This window comes from Triplophysa rosa, unplaced genomic scaffold (genome assembly GCF_024868665.1).
Source record: "Triplophysa rosa unplaced genomic scaffold, Trosa_1v2 scaffold402, whole genome shotgun sequence".
Taxonomy (NCBI): Eukaryota; Metazoa; Chordata; class Actinopteri; order Cypriniformes; family Nemacheilidae; genus Triplophysa; species Triplophysa rosa.
In genome coordinates this window covers 16,283-34,157 of record NW_026634401.1, presented here as the reverse complement: position 1 = coordinate 34,157, position 17,875 = coordinate 16,283, and the positions used below count along the sequence as shown (strand labels likewise).

At 43.3% G+C, this 17,875-nt stretch overlaps 1 protein-coding gene across 1 annotated transcript in view; it reads right to left on the bottom strand.

Annotated features, from left to right (window-relative positions):
- The window catches only part of LOC130550696 (gamma-aminobutyric acid receptor subunit alpha-3), a 28,488-nt gene extending 15,820 nt beyond the window's left edge, over positions 1–12,668 (bottom strand). The window contains exons 1-2 of the mRNA XM_057328194.1: positions 12,572–12,668; positions 12,237–12,442 (exon numbers count right to left, since the gene is read on the bottom strand). Coding sequence (XP_057184177.1) covers positions 12,237–12,442; positions 12,572–12,668 — 303 coding nt within the window. The remainder of the gene's footprint in view (positions 1–12,236; positions 12,443–12,571) is intronic.
- Between the last annotated feature and the right edge of the window lie 5,207 nt (positions 12,669–17,875).

Genomic DNA, 17,875 nt, shown 5'->3' with positions numbered 1-17,875 from the left:
GTGCAGTATGAAAGGTTTAGGTTTATATGAGGCATATAAAAAAATCAGTATTTTTCTAAAGCCATACATGTACTAGTTTTACAAGGACTAGACTTTTAAGGTGAATTCTGGAGTCTCCATTCACTTTCATTGTATGGAAGAGAACAGCGTGAACATTGCGCGGCATTTTGGACAGAAAAAAATCAAGTCATATGGGTTTGGATTGACATCAGGATGAATAAATGATAACAGAATTTCCATTTTTGCAGAGCTATTCCTTTAATCTACATAAAATAGCATGGCATGAATAGGCAAAATATCGTCTTCAAATGCTGGTTTCACAGTTTCTCATAGCTGTGATGAGTCAACTCAATAAGGATCTCTTAATGTGTCATTTAGTCACACACTTTGGACACAATAAAGGGTTTTGTTGGCGTTAAAGCAGCGTAGGAGAATCTGATGGGCGAGTATTTGAAATGCCATAATCATCGTCCATGGCACAGTAACTGCGTGCATACATTTGAATGCCTATTTAAGTCTCTGATCAGTTCAGAAATGAAACGGGAAAAGCGCAGTGGATAACAGAAGCTAAATCCACTGTGGCAAAGAGATTTAGCATGCAGAGATTAGCTTTAGAGGATATGAGAGATTTGACAAAGTTAAAAGAATTATAAGAACAATCGTGTTATACGACGTGCTCTTACAGAAAACCGTAACTTTTACGAAGTGCCGTTTTCGTCTAAAATTGTCCAATGCGACCAGAGTCCAGATATTCCTCTTCGTAACGCATTGTGTTGCATCTTCTGGCAGGACTGACAAAGCGCTACGCCAAAGGAAGAACAAAAAAACAATTTGTGGCCCCAGTGGACCTCCAATAAGAGAAAAGAAACGCTTGACACCAACACAAATGGGAAACTGAAGAGAAACCGCTCAGCTCAGCATTCTGCAGTGGGAGATGCCAGACCATTGGCTCGGTTTTCTAATGCCAATATATCTGTGCGATGGAACTCACAGTGAGTGCTGGAGCACGCTGCTTCCTCAATCACCCGCCATCGATCCCTGCTGCTACATCAGCACCTGAGTCTCTAAATCACAGTCTGGGCTTATGTCAGCATTAGGAGAGATCCCTGGTACAAGCCCAACACGAGCCACACTGATACAACTGTTACTTTTGGCTTAGGTCTCATTTGCATTGTGTATTGGCAAGATAAGCTCCCGGAGTACACTGAGAACATACTTTGATGAGAATTACTACGTGTTCGACACTACAAATGATGCAATACAAGCGCTTTTGTTCTGTGAGAACCAACAGAGAGACAAAAGGAGAGAGAGAAAATTGAATTATGAATACAAGTGCTAAGATGTTTCTTTGGATTGTAAAAATCCTTATTAAAAATCAAATTAAAAGTATAAATTACCCAATGTAATGCACAAAACAGCAAATGTACAAAGATGCAAAGAAAGCTTAGATATAACAAATAGATGGGACATCTGAACAATTAAAGTTAAAAGTGATAGTTCACCCAAACATGAAAATTCTGTCATCATTTATTCACCCTCTTGTCATTTCAAACCTGTATGACTTCCTTTCTTCCGAAGAATACAAAATAAGCTATTTTGAAGAGAGTTCAGCAACAGCACTGGCCCCCATGGACACAAAACCAATGCAAGTGAATGGGGGCCAGTTAAAGGGACAGTTCACCCAAAAATGACAATTCTGTCATGAATAACTCACTCTCTAGGTGTTTCAAATCTGTATAAATTTCTTTGTTTGGTTGAACACAGAGAAAGATATTTGGACAAATGCTTGTAACCAAACAGTTCTTGGACCCCATTGACTACCATAGTAGGAAAAATGACAATGGTAGTCAAAAATGCCCAAGAACTTTTTGCAGTCTTACAGAGAACAAAACATAAATAAATAAAGTAATTTTTCCTACAATGGAGTCCAAGAACTGTTTGGTTATAAGCATTCTTTTTTTTGATTAACTAACACTTAACTAACACACAAATAAACAATTGGTAGTATAAAACCCTAACTCCAAAACAGACAAAGAGCTGCTCAGAGCTCCTGCGGCTCTGCGTACGGTCCAAGCAAATGCACGCACTGGACACAACACGGATGGGGTTGGGTCTTCCTCCCCTGTGGGGAGCGCCTGTAAATTCACCACCTGGTGTAGGGGGAGTGGTGAGAACTTTGGGCACGTAGCTGGGCCGGGGTCTCAGGATAGCGTGAGAATCACCGGGCCCGAGTTCTAGGCAATCTGTGGACACGGAGAATGCTTTTAGGCCCGCTACCCTCTTGAGCGCCATCCGGAGAGCCGTCTTCATCATGAGGTGAGAAAGAGCGGCATCTCCGAGAGGCTCCAGGACCGCATCAAGGTCGCAAGAGGGTACGGAGCGCGGGTGAGGCAGTGTCTTCCCACACCCCTTATGAACCAATTGATCAGGTTGTGCTGTCCTAGAGACTTACCAGCAACTGGGTCGTGATGAGCGGCAATAGCGGCTACATACACGTTCAGTGTGGAAGGGGAGAGATTACTCTCGAATCTCTGGAAGGACAGCACGTTCCCAATCGAGCAACTCCGCGGGTCTTCTCTTCGAGAAGAGCACCAGGATGAGAAGAGGCACCACTTACAGGCGTATAGCCGCCTAGTGGCCAGGGCCCTAGCCTGAGTGATGGTCCTAACCGCCGCAGGGGGTAGGCCACTCAGGATCTCCTCATCTCGTCCAGGGGCCAGACATGGAGGTTCCAGAGGTCTGGCCTGGGATGCCATAATGTGCCTTTCCCCTGGGAAAGCAGGTCCTTTGTCAGGGGAATCGGTCTGGGGTGAGCTGTCGTCAAGTGCTTTAGCTCCGAGAACCAAGTCCGGTTGGGCCAGTATGGCGCAACTAGTACACTTGATGCTCCTCTTCCTTGACCTTGCACAGAGTCTGTGCAATGAGGCTCACTGGGGGGAAGGCGTACTTCCGCTTGTCCCACGGCCAGCTGTGCGCTAGAGCATCCGTGCCGACGGGGGACTCGGACGGGAGTACACTAGCGGGCAATGGGTGGTGTCCAGGGAGGCGAACAGGTCTACCTGAGCCTGCCCGAACTGTACCCAATGAGCTGGACTGCGCGGGGGTGGAGTCGCCACTCTCCTCGAGGCGTCAATTGACGAGAGAGCGCATCGGCTGTCTGGTTCAGGTTGCCTGGGATATGTGTGGCTCGCAGGGATCTGCTCACCTGCGGACTCCACAGGAGGAGGCGTCGGGCGAGTCGTGTTAGCTGCCGTGAGCGAACGCCACCCTGGCGGTTGATATACGCTATGGCAGTTGTGCTGTCCGACCGGACCAGCACGTGCTTGGCCTGCACGAGAGGTTGTAGCCCCTTCAGTGCAAGTAGCACATCCAACAACTCTAGGCAGTTGATATGCCTGCGCAGGCGGGGACCCGTCCATCGCCCCGACACTGCGTGCCCGTTGCACACGCCACTCCAACCCTGCAGGGAGGCGTCTGTCGTCACCACGACGCGCCTCATGACCTGCCCGAGAGGGACCCCCATCCGTAGAAAGGTCATTGAAGACCAGGGGTTAGGGTGCGTCGGCAGAGAGGCGTAATCACCATCCGCCTGCTGCCCGTGTGCCACGATTTCCAGGGAACTCGACTCTGTAGCCAGTGTTGGAGTGGTCTCATGTGCATCAACCCGAGGGGTATCACCACTGCCGAGGATGCCATGTGCCCAGGAGCCTCTGAATTTCAGGGGGACCGCTGGCTGCTTGAAAAATTCCAGGCAGTTCAACACTGACTGAGCACTTTCTGAGTCAGTCGCGCTCTAATGGAGACAGAGCTGAGTTCCATACCAAAAAAGAGGATGCTCTGCACAGAGGAGAGCGTGCTCTTTTCTTGGTTGACCTGTCCTCCCAATCGATCTAGGTGCCAAAGCACTAGGTCCCTGTGTGTACTTAACAGATCTCGCGAGTTTGTCAAATGAGCCAGTCGTTGAGATAGTTTAGTACCCTCACATCTCTCTCCCTGTGGGGAGTGAGGGCGGCTTCCACGATCCTCGTGAAGACTCGTGGGGACAGGGACAGACCGAAAGGGAGGACTCTGTACTAATATGCCTGACCCTCGAAAGCGAACTGTAGGAATGGGCGATGACGAGGGAGAATTGAGACATGAGAGTAAGCGTCCTTCAGGTCGATTGCCATGAATCCATCTTGACATCTGATAGATGCCAGGATGCGCTTCTGCGTGAGCATCCTGAACGGCAGCTTGAGTAGGTGCCTGTTCAGGGTACGCAGATCTAGCGACCCCCGCTTTTTTGGGGACGATGAAGTACGGGCTGTAAAACCCGTTGAACATCTCGGCTAGAGGGACGAGCACGATCGCTTCCTCACCACAGGGGTGGCGACCTCGGCCCGAAGCACGGGAGCATCCTTGCCTCTGCTGAGGTTGAGAGGATGCCCCTAAACTTGGGTGGGCGTCTGGGGAGTTGGATCGCGTAGCCGAGATGGACCATATCCCATAGTCACTGTGACGGTTTGGGAAGCTCTTGTCAGGCTCCCAGGGACCGAGACAGGGAGGCTAGGGGTACGTTCTGCTTCATCGACCTCCTGGGGGTGGTTCGATGGCTGGCAGTGCGGATCCCTCGCTGTGGGGGGGCCCAGAGAGGAGATCGGCTCTGCAGTTTTACCTGCCTGGCGATGATGTAGCACAATGCACCATCAAATGAGAGTGCTTAGGCTGACGATTATCCTCGACATTGGGTCTTGCTGTGATGCAACGTCGAGTTGCCGAACACCGTCGTGTAGAGGGTGAGAGCGGTTGTGATAAACGCCCAGAGAGAGAGAAAACTCTTAGAAGCGGGCTGTTGGTATGGGGCAGGAACCGTCCCGGATTGACCAACCAGCAATGGAATGGCTGGGGTCGGGCCCGAAGGTATTCTCGATCTCCCTGGGGTCTTCCCATGAGGGCCGCTTTGGCTTCCGCCGCAGCTGCTGATGGGGTGGTGGTCTCCTCTTTGATGTCTCGAAGAGGACCAGGGCTGCTGGGAAGCAGACGGTGCACGGGATCTCGGCGGCCAGAGGGCGGTCGAGTCGCGGCTGGGGAGGATATACTTGATATCCTCTGTCTGCTCCTTTAATGTCGAGAACTAGAGCTCGACAGTATCACCAAACAGCCCCCTTTGCGAGATGGGTGCATCGAGAAAGCGGACTTTCTCGGCGTCACTCATCTGTGCAAGGTTCAGCCAGAGGTGTCTCTCCTGGACCACAAGTGTGGACATCGCCCGACCCAGGGCCCGCGCGATCACCTTGGTCACCCGTAGAGCGAGGTCGGTGACTGCGCGGAGTTCCTGCATAAGTGCTGGGTCGGTCTTACCCTCGTGGAGCTCTCTCTGCGCATTGGCTTGATGGACCTGCAGGATGGCCATAGCGTGGAGAGAGGGGACAGCTTGGCCCGCAGCAGAGTAAGCTCTCGACACCTCAGATGCCGAAAAGCCTACGTGCTTTGGACGGGAGTCTAGGTCGAGCCCCTGGGGGACATCGACGTATCCTCTAGCTGCCCCACCATCGAGGGAAGAAATGGCGATGGAACTAGTTGACGTGTACGTGCCGAAGGGGAGCGTTCCAGGTTGTACTAGGTTCGTCATGCACTTCCGGGGGAACACGGCACTGGGGTGAGTACGGCTTGGAGCCGCTCTCAAGCCCGAGGTACCGTGTATCCAGCCGCGAGCGTTGGGAGAGGCAGTGCGGTGCACCGTAACCCAATGCCGGCGGCCCGGGAAAGCATGGCTGACATTTCGACGTCCGCTTCTTCCTGAGCTCGACCCCCCGAGGGAGGGAGCTTCAAGGAATCGTCGGAGTCTGATGCCAGTAAGTCACCCTCCGATGCTGCAACAGACATCTCATCATCACGTACCTTGTCCGATACGTGGTTGAGGAACAAGATGGTGGGACCGTCTCATGGGGAACGGTCAGACGAGCGAGACTAGGTGCGAACGGTCCGCGAGCCAGTGGCTGACGGATTAGCGCTCACAGTAATCCTCATATCACCCTCGCTGCTCGCCGTAGCGGGCGGCAGGGCCGTAGTCCTGCCGTCACGGAACGGGAAGCAGACGAGGCGGTGGCTGAGTCCCGCGGGAACACAGCCACCCATGACGCAACGTCTGAACCGTCAACCGCCCGCAGTGCGGGCAGGACGTATCCACAACATCTGCCCCAGCGTACAGTGTCCGTCTCCCTCCTCGATGAGTGTGTTGCACCCACGAGAACAGCGGGACATGCCACGCTGGAGAAATTTGCTCTTTTAGAGAAAAAACTGGAACACTTCTGGAACCGCCGAAACGCCCAGGGGAAGTCGCCGCAGGAAGGGACAGTCCACTGCACCACGTTGTAGAACCGGCAGTCTTGTAGTTGCTACTTGTAGCGAAGTCTGTTGATCATGAGCGAAGGTTCCGAAGAACAAAAGGTGAATGAATGAGGCACGCCGTCTCCCTTTTATACCCGGATATCCGGGGGCGGAGTCCGGCATGCAAATTTCATTCGCCAATTTCATTGGCCTTTTCTAAGAAGTCGGAAGCGATTGGTTCTCAGGGACGAACCCCATCTGTCGGCTCGACACAATGTCGAGAGACCGACAGAAAAGGAACTTCTGTTTTAAGGGCATGTTTAGAGCACAACATTGTACTAAGTATATACAGTATACTGTAAGCAGTGAGGTTGTGTGATACAGTGAGATACAGTATAATGAATACCTCCAGGATTATTATGACGAAGTGCTATTAGCATGTAGGACTGGAAAATATCTGTTTTATAAAAAAATAATTACAATTTAAAAATATGTGAAAAATGTTGCAATCAATCAAAAAAATATCTAATAACATTATTAAAATAAATTTTAAAAATATAATTATATATGGCAAAAAATATGTTTATTTAAAATAAATCAACATGAAATATCATTTACATAGTCTTTTATTTGTTTATCAAACTATTCAGTCTTTGTGTGATACACAATGATACCATCTTCAGCTAGTGGTTCAGTTTCCCTGGAGAGATCTTGGAGTAGTGGCTTGCTCTGGGCAAGATGGAGATAATTCAGATTGAACCCGCATCCTATTGTGTACCAGGCCAGATCTTTAACTTAACTTTTACAATACACTCCCCTAATGAAAAACTGATATGGTGTATACTGTCCCAATACAATAATTGAATGTAGAAAAATATCTGGTTGGTGTTCAATTAGCAATCCTTTAATATCACCATTCGCTATTCGCTTCATCAAATATCCAAAATGTTATATGTTTTCCTCCCCGTCTTGACAGCATCTCTGGCTTTTCCTGAGGACATGCTCAGATTAATGCAGGCAGACTCTGCATTCCTGCTGTGCAAAGAATTGTGCATTTGTTCAATTTCTCATGTGGATACCCCATCTACAAGGCCACTGGTAATAGGAGCTGAATATAATGCTGAAGATATCTGTAGGGATGTATATCTAACGACAAAACCCATAAGTGGTCACCGGGGAAATATCACATTTTCATATATTACCGCTGTAATATACTCCAGTCAATTTAAATTAAGTGAAGAACGTGCCAACAGGGGTTTTCAACCCTGCCAAAACCGTGAGGAGGCCAAACATCTTCGAAAGAAATGAAACTTTATGACGGTGATCCGGTTTACACATATAATTGCTCTTTGATACATGTTTCTAGAATTTCATATTTCCTGACAGCTTTGACAGTCATTGGTGATGTGACGGGCAGATCACTGCAAAACAGATTGCAATATTCACAGAGAGAGACGAATCTCTTTAAGTTGATTTCAAATCTTGATGGATTGCTAATAAAATCAATTTAATTGGATAACAGCACACGTGTCTATACTAGCATTGGGTTTTATCGAAGAATCATGAAATCATGTTTTCAGTGACTGTTTGTGAGAACCACACACAAAAAACTAGAACACAAGAATGTTGCTCAGAAGAGTATCACCTTAAATTCTCTGGATGACAAATACTCAAAATATTGACATGGGGCTGTGAAATTTCTCCTGAGAAAAATAAAGAAATCTTAAAAAAATGTCTAATACCTAAAAGTTTTAGAAAATATTTCAACAATGTTAAAAAACATTCATTTCAAAGCGCAAAGCTCCTAAGCAATTTTAAGAGAAACATCTGAGGCTACGTTGATAATCTGAAACTTAGAGTAGAATAGTAACATCTGAGCAATAACATTCGCCTCTGGGTTGGTATATTGTATATAGATGTGTATTGATTCATTGAAAATATAATAAGACATGTTTAAATTCATATTGAAATCTGTGTGAATACACTTACCAGAACACATTTAGAGACAAACTCTTCTGAAACCGGGGTATTGTACTCAAGAGAATCATTTCAGAATGAGTCTCAATATGCTCTCAATTTAATAGCATTTCAACATTTGCAATTTTTCTTTCCAGTGGGTGGCACCCATTCATTTTACAGTCATGCATTCAGCCTGCATATTGAATTTAAATAAATGTGCCAAAGCACAGGCTCAACTCTAACATTTGTAGACAGCTTCAGTGGGTGACTGGGATGACAACGTATCGTTTCCTCATTATGGGGCTCTGTGTTACATACTGTGTGTCAGGCAGAATGAATTAAACATGCTTTAAGTCTTTTATCTAGGTAACTGCTGTCTCTTCTGCATGACTGTTCCCTTTAGTCCCCTTCTGCTGTCTCGCGCACACGCTTAACCTATTTTCAGTGTTTATTTGGGTAAGCATTAGCATAGATGCAACAATCGAAATGAACATTTCCCATGTCACAATGCATCCCAATCCCTTCACAAACCCAAATTTAAACAACAAATGGAAACAATGGCACTCTTAAAACTGTAACTGATGGCATAATTTATGGGTACTATCTTAAAATGTATAGCATGTATATGTCCAGGCAGAGCGTTAATAGGAAATTATAATAATAGGTATATATTAAATTAAATATCTATATTATTAATCTAATATTAATCTATATACAGTACTATATACTATTAATCTGAGGGTTTATTCTAACCCGCTAGTAACATTTGTGGTTTAATATTTTTATATACTGCCATTCATTCAGGTATGAAAATTATTTTATTATTTACTCAACCTCATGTCAATTCAAACTTGTATATACTGTATATGGTAACCAAACAGCATCGACTCCATTGACTTCCATTTTATGAACACAAATCCAGGGACACAGTTCTCAAAATATCTTCTTTTGTGGTCCACAGAAAGTAAGTCCTAAAGGTTTTGAACGCCATGAGGGTAAAAAGAAATGTTCGGGTGAACTATCCCTTTCATTTTGTGTGAGGCACAGTATATCGCAGGCAACCTTGCTTTGGTACGGCAGTCAATCCGTTGTTATACGACCCTGATCAACGCGAGGAACAGTGTTAGCGATACTTTAAAAGACTAGCACGGCTAGTTCCCGCTAGGTTAAATCACATTGACCCCAATCTGTAATGTCATTCTATGCTTTAAAGACGAGTGAACCCCGTAGGGCACAGGGGTCAGTGTCCGACTCAAACCAGTGCTGGGAAATTACAGTCTGCTATGAGTGTAGTAAGCGGCCTCCAGTTAGTGTCGAGTGATGTCTAGTAACGTCTGTAGTTACACAGCTCTCACACACAAAGAAAAGGAACAATTCACCTCGCTCTGATCACACCCTATTGCTCAGCGACAACCATGCGACCTCATCAACCCTTCCTGTGAAGCAAGAGCCGGTTTGCTTTCTCATTACGGGGCCAACATTCGATACCAACCCATTTCTTGTTCTTTTCATTCTTCTCTTTGCTCTTTTCTCGAAACATATTCTTTTTCTTCCTGCTTGTCTCATCTAGTTTCTTCATCGCTTGTGCTGCGATGGAAAATCAGTTTTCGGCTTTCTTTTTAGCCATAGACCCCAGTGAGCCTGTTTTCAATTTATCTTTCATCTGTGTGCATTCTTCTGCTTTCTATCATTCTCTTTTTGGTTATAAATAGCCATTCAATTTTCTTCTATCACAAAGGTCCAGCAATTTCGAACTGTCTCTTCCTATAGCTCTGTTTTGGGCAGACCACCGACACAAGAGGCCCGGGGCCTGTCATTAGAGGAGCTTGCTCAAGCTTGTCGCATGCAACCAATTATTACCAGCTCAACTCGTGCGGCCCACCCGGAGACCACACAGGTCTGTAACACAATGTGGAAAAAGAACCACGGTTTTCAAATAATTATGAATTTGTCCTGAAAAACAGACTTTGTATCTCTTGCTGTCATGTTAATTAATTTCTGCAGAAAAATCTCACGTCGTGGCCCTGATCACCCTGTCTGTAAACAATCCTTGCTACTCATTTCACATGCATTTTAAGGGGCTTAGCAAGTTTGGAAAACATGTTTTAAAGGAACAGTCCATCCCAAAAACTGAAAATTCTGTCTGTCATTTCATTCTCAAGTTGTTCCAAACCTGTATATTTTGTTGAACACAACAAAAGATATTTGGATGAATGTTAGCAACTGAAATTTCTGGGGCACCATTGACTACCATAGTAGAAACAATTATTATTGTTTTGTTCTGTAAAACACAAAAGAAGATATTTTGAAGAATTTAGGAAAACAAATTTTTTTGACTATCCCAGAAATTTCAGTCGCTAACATTCTTCTAAATATCTTTCTTTGTGTTCAACAGAAATGTATACAGGTTCGGAACTACTGTACTTGAGTAATTCATGACAGAATTTTCATTTTTGGGTAGAGTATCCCTTTTAAGAAATACATTGAAAGCTTTACATGTCTTTAGTTCTTGTGCGTCTCATGACAGTGCAGTATATTCTATGACAACTAGTTATGAGACACGCAAGAACCGATGAGATTTGAAGCTATCGATGTGGCTCCATATTTAATTTTAGCATTCAAATGTGCGTGTTTTGATTTCAATATCGCTTAATAACCTCAATAGAATTATTCGCTTCGAAAGACACTTATTAACCACCCCCAGAGTCATTTGTATTACTTTAATGCTGGATTCCATTTAAGATAACATGACGTCATTGTCAATATAAAACAAGTAATGTACAGTGAGTAAATTACGAGAGAATTTTCATTCGTGCGAAAATGTACCTTTAAAAAACGAAATATCGACTTGGTGATGGAACATTTAATATAAGTGGATTTAGAATTGAAAGAAAGTTTGAAAAAGTTTCACTTCGTCGCTATAATAAAACAGCATTTAAATGCTACATTTTTCCTGTCGGCTTTAACTTCTATTGTCCAAGTCTAGCCTTGCTATCAGTATTGTATTGTTCTCTCTTGTCTTTTGAGAAACACAGCAGCTGCTCTCAAAACTTCCTGCAGACACACAAAGTTTCCCTTCTATTGAACAGTTAATGAAGAAGTAAAGTGCTTCTCGACACTTACACATGGGTGACTACAGCGGGACGAAACAGGAATTTATATTACAACATCTCCTCATCCTGCGAGCGATACAACGCCTCACTCAGTGTTCTCTACTGCAATTCCCATCCATTAGTTCTGAGCACTTCATTTTTCAAAGGTTATCAGGTCCAGGACAGAAGCTGGCAATAATCAAGAGTAAGCAATGGCGCTGGAGAGAGAAAGATTGCCGGCAGCATCCAACTATTGAACAACCTCAATGAAAATTACAATGGTGACGAGCTTGCTAACAAGAAAGCCCGCTTTTGTTTGGGATTAATGTGCTGAATGTTTATTGCGCGTTGTGATGTACGCTGTAAAAAATAGCTGGAATATTAAACCGTGATTGATCACGTAACTGAAAGTACTCTAAAACTTGAGCTTTCTTGGATTCTGAAAGTCTGCAGTCCCCCGCAATCACACTTTAGGCAAATTCAAAGGAGGAAAATTATGCTCTTAGAAATAACAACCATTTTATTAGGCAGTGAATTTGTATTATTTTCTATTCCGCGCCTCACAGTTTTTTGCATGATGCAATGAGAGAGTGTTTTGCGCCATTGTGTGGCATTCAATCTAGTTTGAATGCAAGAATGCACTTGTGCGAACATGTCCTTTACTTAAGAGTTGTAATATCTAACAGCGGCCTGGATCAGTATTTGGTCTAAATGCAAACAAGAGTGCCGAATCCCGAGCGGCCAACAGCACAAACAATAGAACAATGGAGCCTTTTTCAAAACAAGCATTAATTTCACTTGAATTAAACACTTTATCTTTACACCCTAAGTATTCAGATACACTCATTTATTACTCTGGCACTAAATTCTACCTACCCTCTGCTCCTGGGCCTCTTTCTGACCATCCCAGGCCCAGCTGCGCTTAGTGAAGTAGTTGACCGTTGCAAACTCAATGAGGGCGGAGAAAACAAAGGCGTAACATACGGCCATAAACCAGTCCATGGCTGTGGCGTAGGCAACCTTCGGAAGTGAGTTCCTGGCACTTATACTCAACGTTGTCATTGTCAGGACAGTTGTAACACCTGAAACCAGAAAGAGGAAATATTTAATGTACCTTCAGATCAGTGATACATCCGAATACGCAATGATACTTTTACATTTATGCATTTGGCAGATGCTTTTTTCATAGCAACCAATTAGAGCCACAGTACCGGAGGACTCGTGCTTGTTGATAAAGTTGATGTTGTCCATACACACCATTAATGTCACAAATGTTCCATGAGCGTGGAAACCATCAGACATCCGCATTTCAATTTTTCATAGAACACAGTGACCACGTTTACATGGACAACAATAATCCGATATTAACATGATTAAGACAATACTCTGATTAAGTGTGGACCATGTAAACAGAGCTTTTTGATTAGCTTAATCCATCTAAACTCATAATCGTAGTAAACACAAATCGAATTAAGACGGGCGGAGTACTCCTATTTTAGTCGCATTATGGAAGTGCGGTATAGACATGTACACACCTTAATCGCACTATTACCGGCGCGTAGGAACTTTCGCTGCACTTTGCGACAGGTTACACACACGCACGGCAGTGGACAGCCATTTTGTTTTACGGCAAACAACATGGCTTCAAGCAAGAAAGCACATTTTTGGTCTGAAAGGGAAACAAGAAAGATGCCAACAATTCTAGAAAATAAAGGAAAAACCATAAACTGTATGTTTTTATGGAAATTATGGAGGGAACGTCGAATGGCGTCGCTTAGGGACGTAATGATGTATGCCATTAATCGAACTATGTAGTGTAACATGTAAAACGGGAACATGAAAGGTATATTCTGTCACGGTATAGAAACACACAGATCCAATAGCGGGGTAACACGGTTTATTTAGTTGAAACAACAAAATGAACACTGAGAGAGAGTTCCAAAAGTCCAGGCACTAGAGAAAAGTCCAACCGTCCTAGCTGACTGCTAGGCCAACTGGGAAGACCCAGTGTACGGCAGCGTCAGCCCTATGTGATTAGGACGGCGGAAGAGGTGATGTGTTGACCTGCCACCACGGTGAGAACGGGAGACGGTGGATAACTCCAACAACTGCGGCGAGGGCGAAGTGGATTGTACCGCCCCTCTGGTGAACCAGGCCGCCTGCGACCAACAGCAGAGGAAAGACTGTAGACCTGGGACCGTACTCCTGGCAAGATAGGTTCGGGTGGTGCTGTGACGAACGCAGTCCTCTGGGTAAAGGGGGAAGTGACACAGAGAACACAGAACAGGAATCCACAAGGTAAATAATCCAACACACAAACATCCACACGACACGACAAGAGAACACTGGATAACAAGGACAAGACAAGGGGTAGTCAACCACTACTACTAACGGTACGGCAACTGAATACAACGAATGTACAAGGGAAGTGAGAAAGTGACCGAGAATAAATAGGCTGAGTTAATGACCACCAGGTGAGAACACAGATTAATGAGGGTAGATGCGGAGCGACAGGTGATTCTCATAAACACACATACACGCCGACAGTGAGCGTGTGCGGTTGCCAAGACAACCGCAGCCAGCTCAGTACACATACTTGCACACACACAAAGAGAACAAACGAACAGTGCTAGCCTCAGGTCCCGACATATTCTTAAAGCAACTCATGTAAACACCTTAACGTTAATATTAGCTTACTCAGAATAAGGCAAATAATTTGATTACTGTCGTCCATGTAAACGTGGTCAGTGAGTTCTTCCCATAGGAGAGCTCCAAGATATATTAAAGATAACCTCCGTATTGATAACAGATAGATAAAACGTTGGTCTTTACAACGCATGAGGATAAAGTGAGCCACAAGAGTGGTGTTTGAATTGCATTTGATAATGTTGTTGGGACATTCAAGGACAGACACACTTATGATATAAAGCACTTTGCTGTGTAAAGCATCACAGTGGACTTCGAAATAAGCTCTCAGCTCTGGGGTGAATGCCAATGCGCTCGAGTGTCAGAGGTTAAAAAGACGCATCCTTGTAATAGATGGGAGCTTTTAAAGGGAAGCGGAGTAAACATTCCCCTGGGAAATGTTCTCGCCTATACCACACGCCACTTAAATCGCAACATGTTCTCATTAAACATGGTGTGTCCTTGTGTAAGCATCCATAAATTTTATTTACTAGTATACATTACATACTGTATACTTTATATTTAGTTAACGGACGAGAGTGCTGATTTAGTCCCAAACATATATTTTGTATCAGTCCATCGTAGTATCTGTTGAAACTATATTAGGACAATCCTAAACGCTAGGGGTGTAACGGTACGCGTATTCGTACCGAACCGTCACGGGGAAAATTCCAAATGAAGTCATCATTCCTATGCCCTACTCCCTCCGAAGGGCAGAGCCCTTGGAGTTTAGACTTTGGAGTGAACAGGGCATTTACATGCCATTATGTAGACGTTTGGTATGCACTTGGCAAAGGAAGCGACGTAATTTCCTCATTATCTTCAGCTGGCATGTTTCCGTGAGAACGAAGCATTGTGTCCGTCAGCAGATGTCGCTGTTTTAATAATCGTAATATTAGCTTACTCAGAATAAGGCAAATAATTTGATTACTGTCGTCCATGTAAACGTGGTCAGTGAGTTCTTCCCTTTTTGAAGTGAGTTCTTCCTCCTTTGAATTTGTCAAATTAGTCAAATTAAATATAAAATCTGTTTAACATTGTCATATAGTTCTAAATACTCTGTTGGTTGTATTTTGTTCTACTATTTGAGTTACTTCTGGTCCAGTGTTGTTTTCCTCTTGCAAAATGGTCTATAGTTTACTAAATCCAAAACTATTAAAACATTTTTTGTTTAATGAAATCAAAATCTATAAATAAATAAAAATAAATAAATGCATCATAAAATAAAAAACAAATAAAATGGTAGTCACATAACAAAAATGCTAACATTAATAATTTAAGTTCAAATTTGTTTTAGTTAACAAAAAATATAAAAATAAAAGCTAATTCAGAATATATAAAAAAAACTCAAAACGCTTTTGCTATGTCTCTGTACTTATAATCGTGCTCTAAATTTGTTCAGCTTCCAATTATTTGTACTACTATTTTCTGTTTAATCCTCAGTTTGTTTATTCTTTGTGATTAAACCAATTTTTCAAAACTTAATTTAACAAACTGTCTATTTAAACAGGTGAATCTTGGCAAGAACAGACTTCGCTGTGGACCGGCATGTCTGGCTACTAGGGCCCTGGTGACAACACACATCTAAACTTAAATAAAAACATATCAGTCGTGCTATGAAATCATAATGTTCCACAGGCCTTGGAGTTCTGTTGCAAATAATTAGATACGCAAAAGGGAACTAGAGAAATTTCCTAAATGGATGTCAATCAAAGCTAAATAAATGTAACAGTTTCAGTTTGTTTGTAACTATGTGCCCATGAAGATGACGCAATATAAAAAATACAATGAAACGCTACCAGGGGGACATGATGATTGACGTGCAAACATACTACATTTGTAGCACACAAAATAAGAGCGCTTTATAAAATAAGGTACGGTGTAATATACAGTGGGCTGTTAGGAACGGCTGCTGTTACAAATGAAAAGTGAGCGCCGTTTGCTTCCATAAACGTCAGCGGAGAACAATTAAATTGAAATCTACAGCTGATGTGGAGCTGTAGTGTGTCAAAAAGTCAAATGGCAGTGAAGATTCTCATTAAACTTTTCATTAGGCTTCATCTCCATCTGGAAATTGAGAGAAAAGCTTGAGGGACATTAGAAATAATGGCACACGAGTTGCTATTGTCTCTGCGGAGACAGACGCCCATTGTGTGCCGCACGTGTGGAAATCATAAATTGAGCATTACAGCATGGAACTATGATGAAAATGACAAAACAGGATTCTCTGTGTGAAATGTCAAGTCGGAGCCATCATGAGAAATCACAGAAACTGGCAGCCATCCAAGACATAAGAGATTGATTAAATATCAGTCTCAAGGTCCCAAAGTGTGTGACAAGATCCATGAGACTTGAAATGGGATTCCACTTTTAACAGAGTGGAGTTTTCCTTTCTAAATGATTTGAATAATTTTGGTGGCCAAAATCAGGTTCTACGTAGATTCTTTGAAGCAAATAATCTTATCAAGAAGGTTTTTTGCTTCATTAAGTTCTTGAAATGGTCCCATGGTTCTATACATTCTTCAGATTAGTTTAGATCACCAAGGCAGATACCCAGATAGCACAGGTACGTCTGTAAGATGTCTGCTAAAGATCCAGAGGTCTGGAAAACCTCTGCTGTGTAAAAACATCTGCTAAGATTTACATACATTCTAAATCATAAACATCTTACAGACATCTTCTAGATGTCTATATGACAACTGACAGCAGACGTCGCAAAGACGTATTGCAGATGAGCAAACAATCAAAAACATATAGTACATCTTGCATATGTAAATGCAGGCATCAAATAGACATCTCCCAGATGTATGTGTGCTATCAGGGTAATAGAGCATCACACCCATATTTCATAGGTGCGTCTGTAAAATGTCTGCTAAAGATCTGGAGATCTGGAAAACATCTGATAAACGTATTAGAAACAGCGGTTTTAAAAACATTCTGAATCATAGACATCTGACAGGAAACATGTCAGAGACGTATTGCAGATGTAAATGCAGACGTCAATTAGACGTCTCCAAGATGTATGTGTGCTATCAGGGTGTGACATTCTTCTATAACATTAAAGGACCATCCTATTACATCAAGCAACTTTAATTTGAAGAGGACAGGCAGTAGTGTCAGTTCTATAGGCAGCAGAAAGAGGGCAGGTGGGCTAAAACTGCTGGTTTAGTGATTAGTGGAGTCCGGTTTGGATGCGGCGTACACAAGCTCAAGGCGTTTTGGAAAACACTGTGTTTAGAGTGGCTTGAGTAGCAGCCTGACTGCTCTCTTGCTTCAGCGTTTAGCCCGCGGCCTCAGCCTCGTGCTGCTTTATCACGTCTGCAGACACTGTTGTGCAAGCACTGTAGAATATCAATAAGGGTCCGCTCTGAAACTCATTAGTACCTTTCGATTAGAGCCCACCAACATATCCACAGTGATTGTCAACCAGTACAGACGCAGCCGAGAACCTCAAAAAACAGCAGATTTCATTTGCACACAATATCTGACAAGGGCTTACAGTTGAAATAAAAAAGTAGTTTTAATATTTTTATTTTAAGTACACAATTTTCTTTACATTTCTTTTACAATTTATCATTAACTGCTTATTCACTTACAGTTAATAATATGCATAATAATATTCTGTCCAAAAGTATAAACATAAAAATTCACATTTTAATATTTAGTACGTTTACTGAATCGCATGAACATATTATTTATGCACCCATCCCAGTTACATTACTCAACTCAACTTTATTTATATAGCGCTTTTACAATTTTCATTGTTACAAAGCAGCTGTACATGAGACATATTGACTATAAGCAAAATAATTAAAGTTGTACCTGCAGAA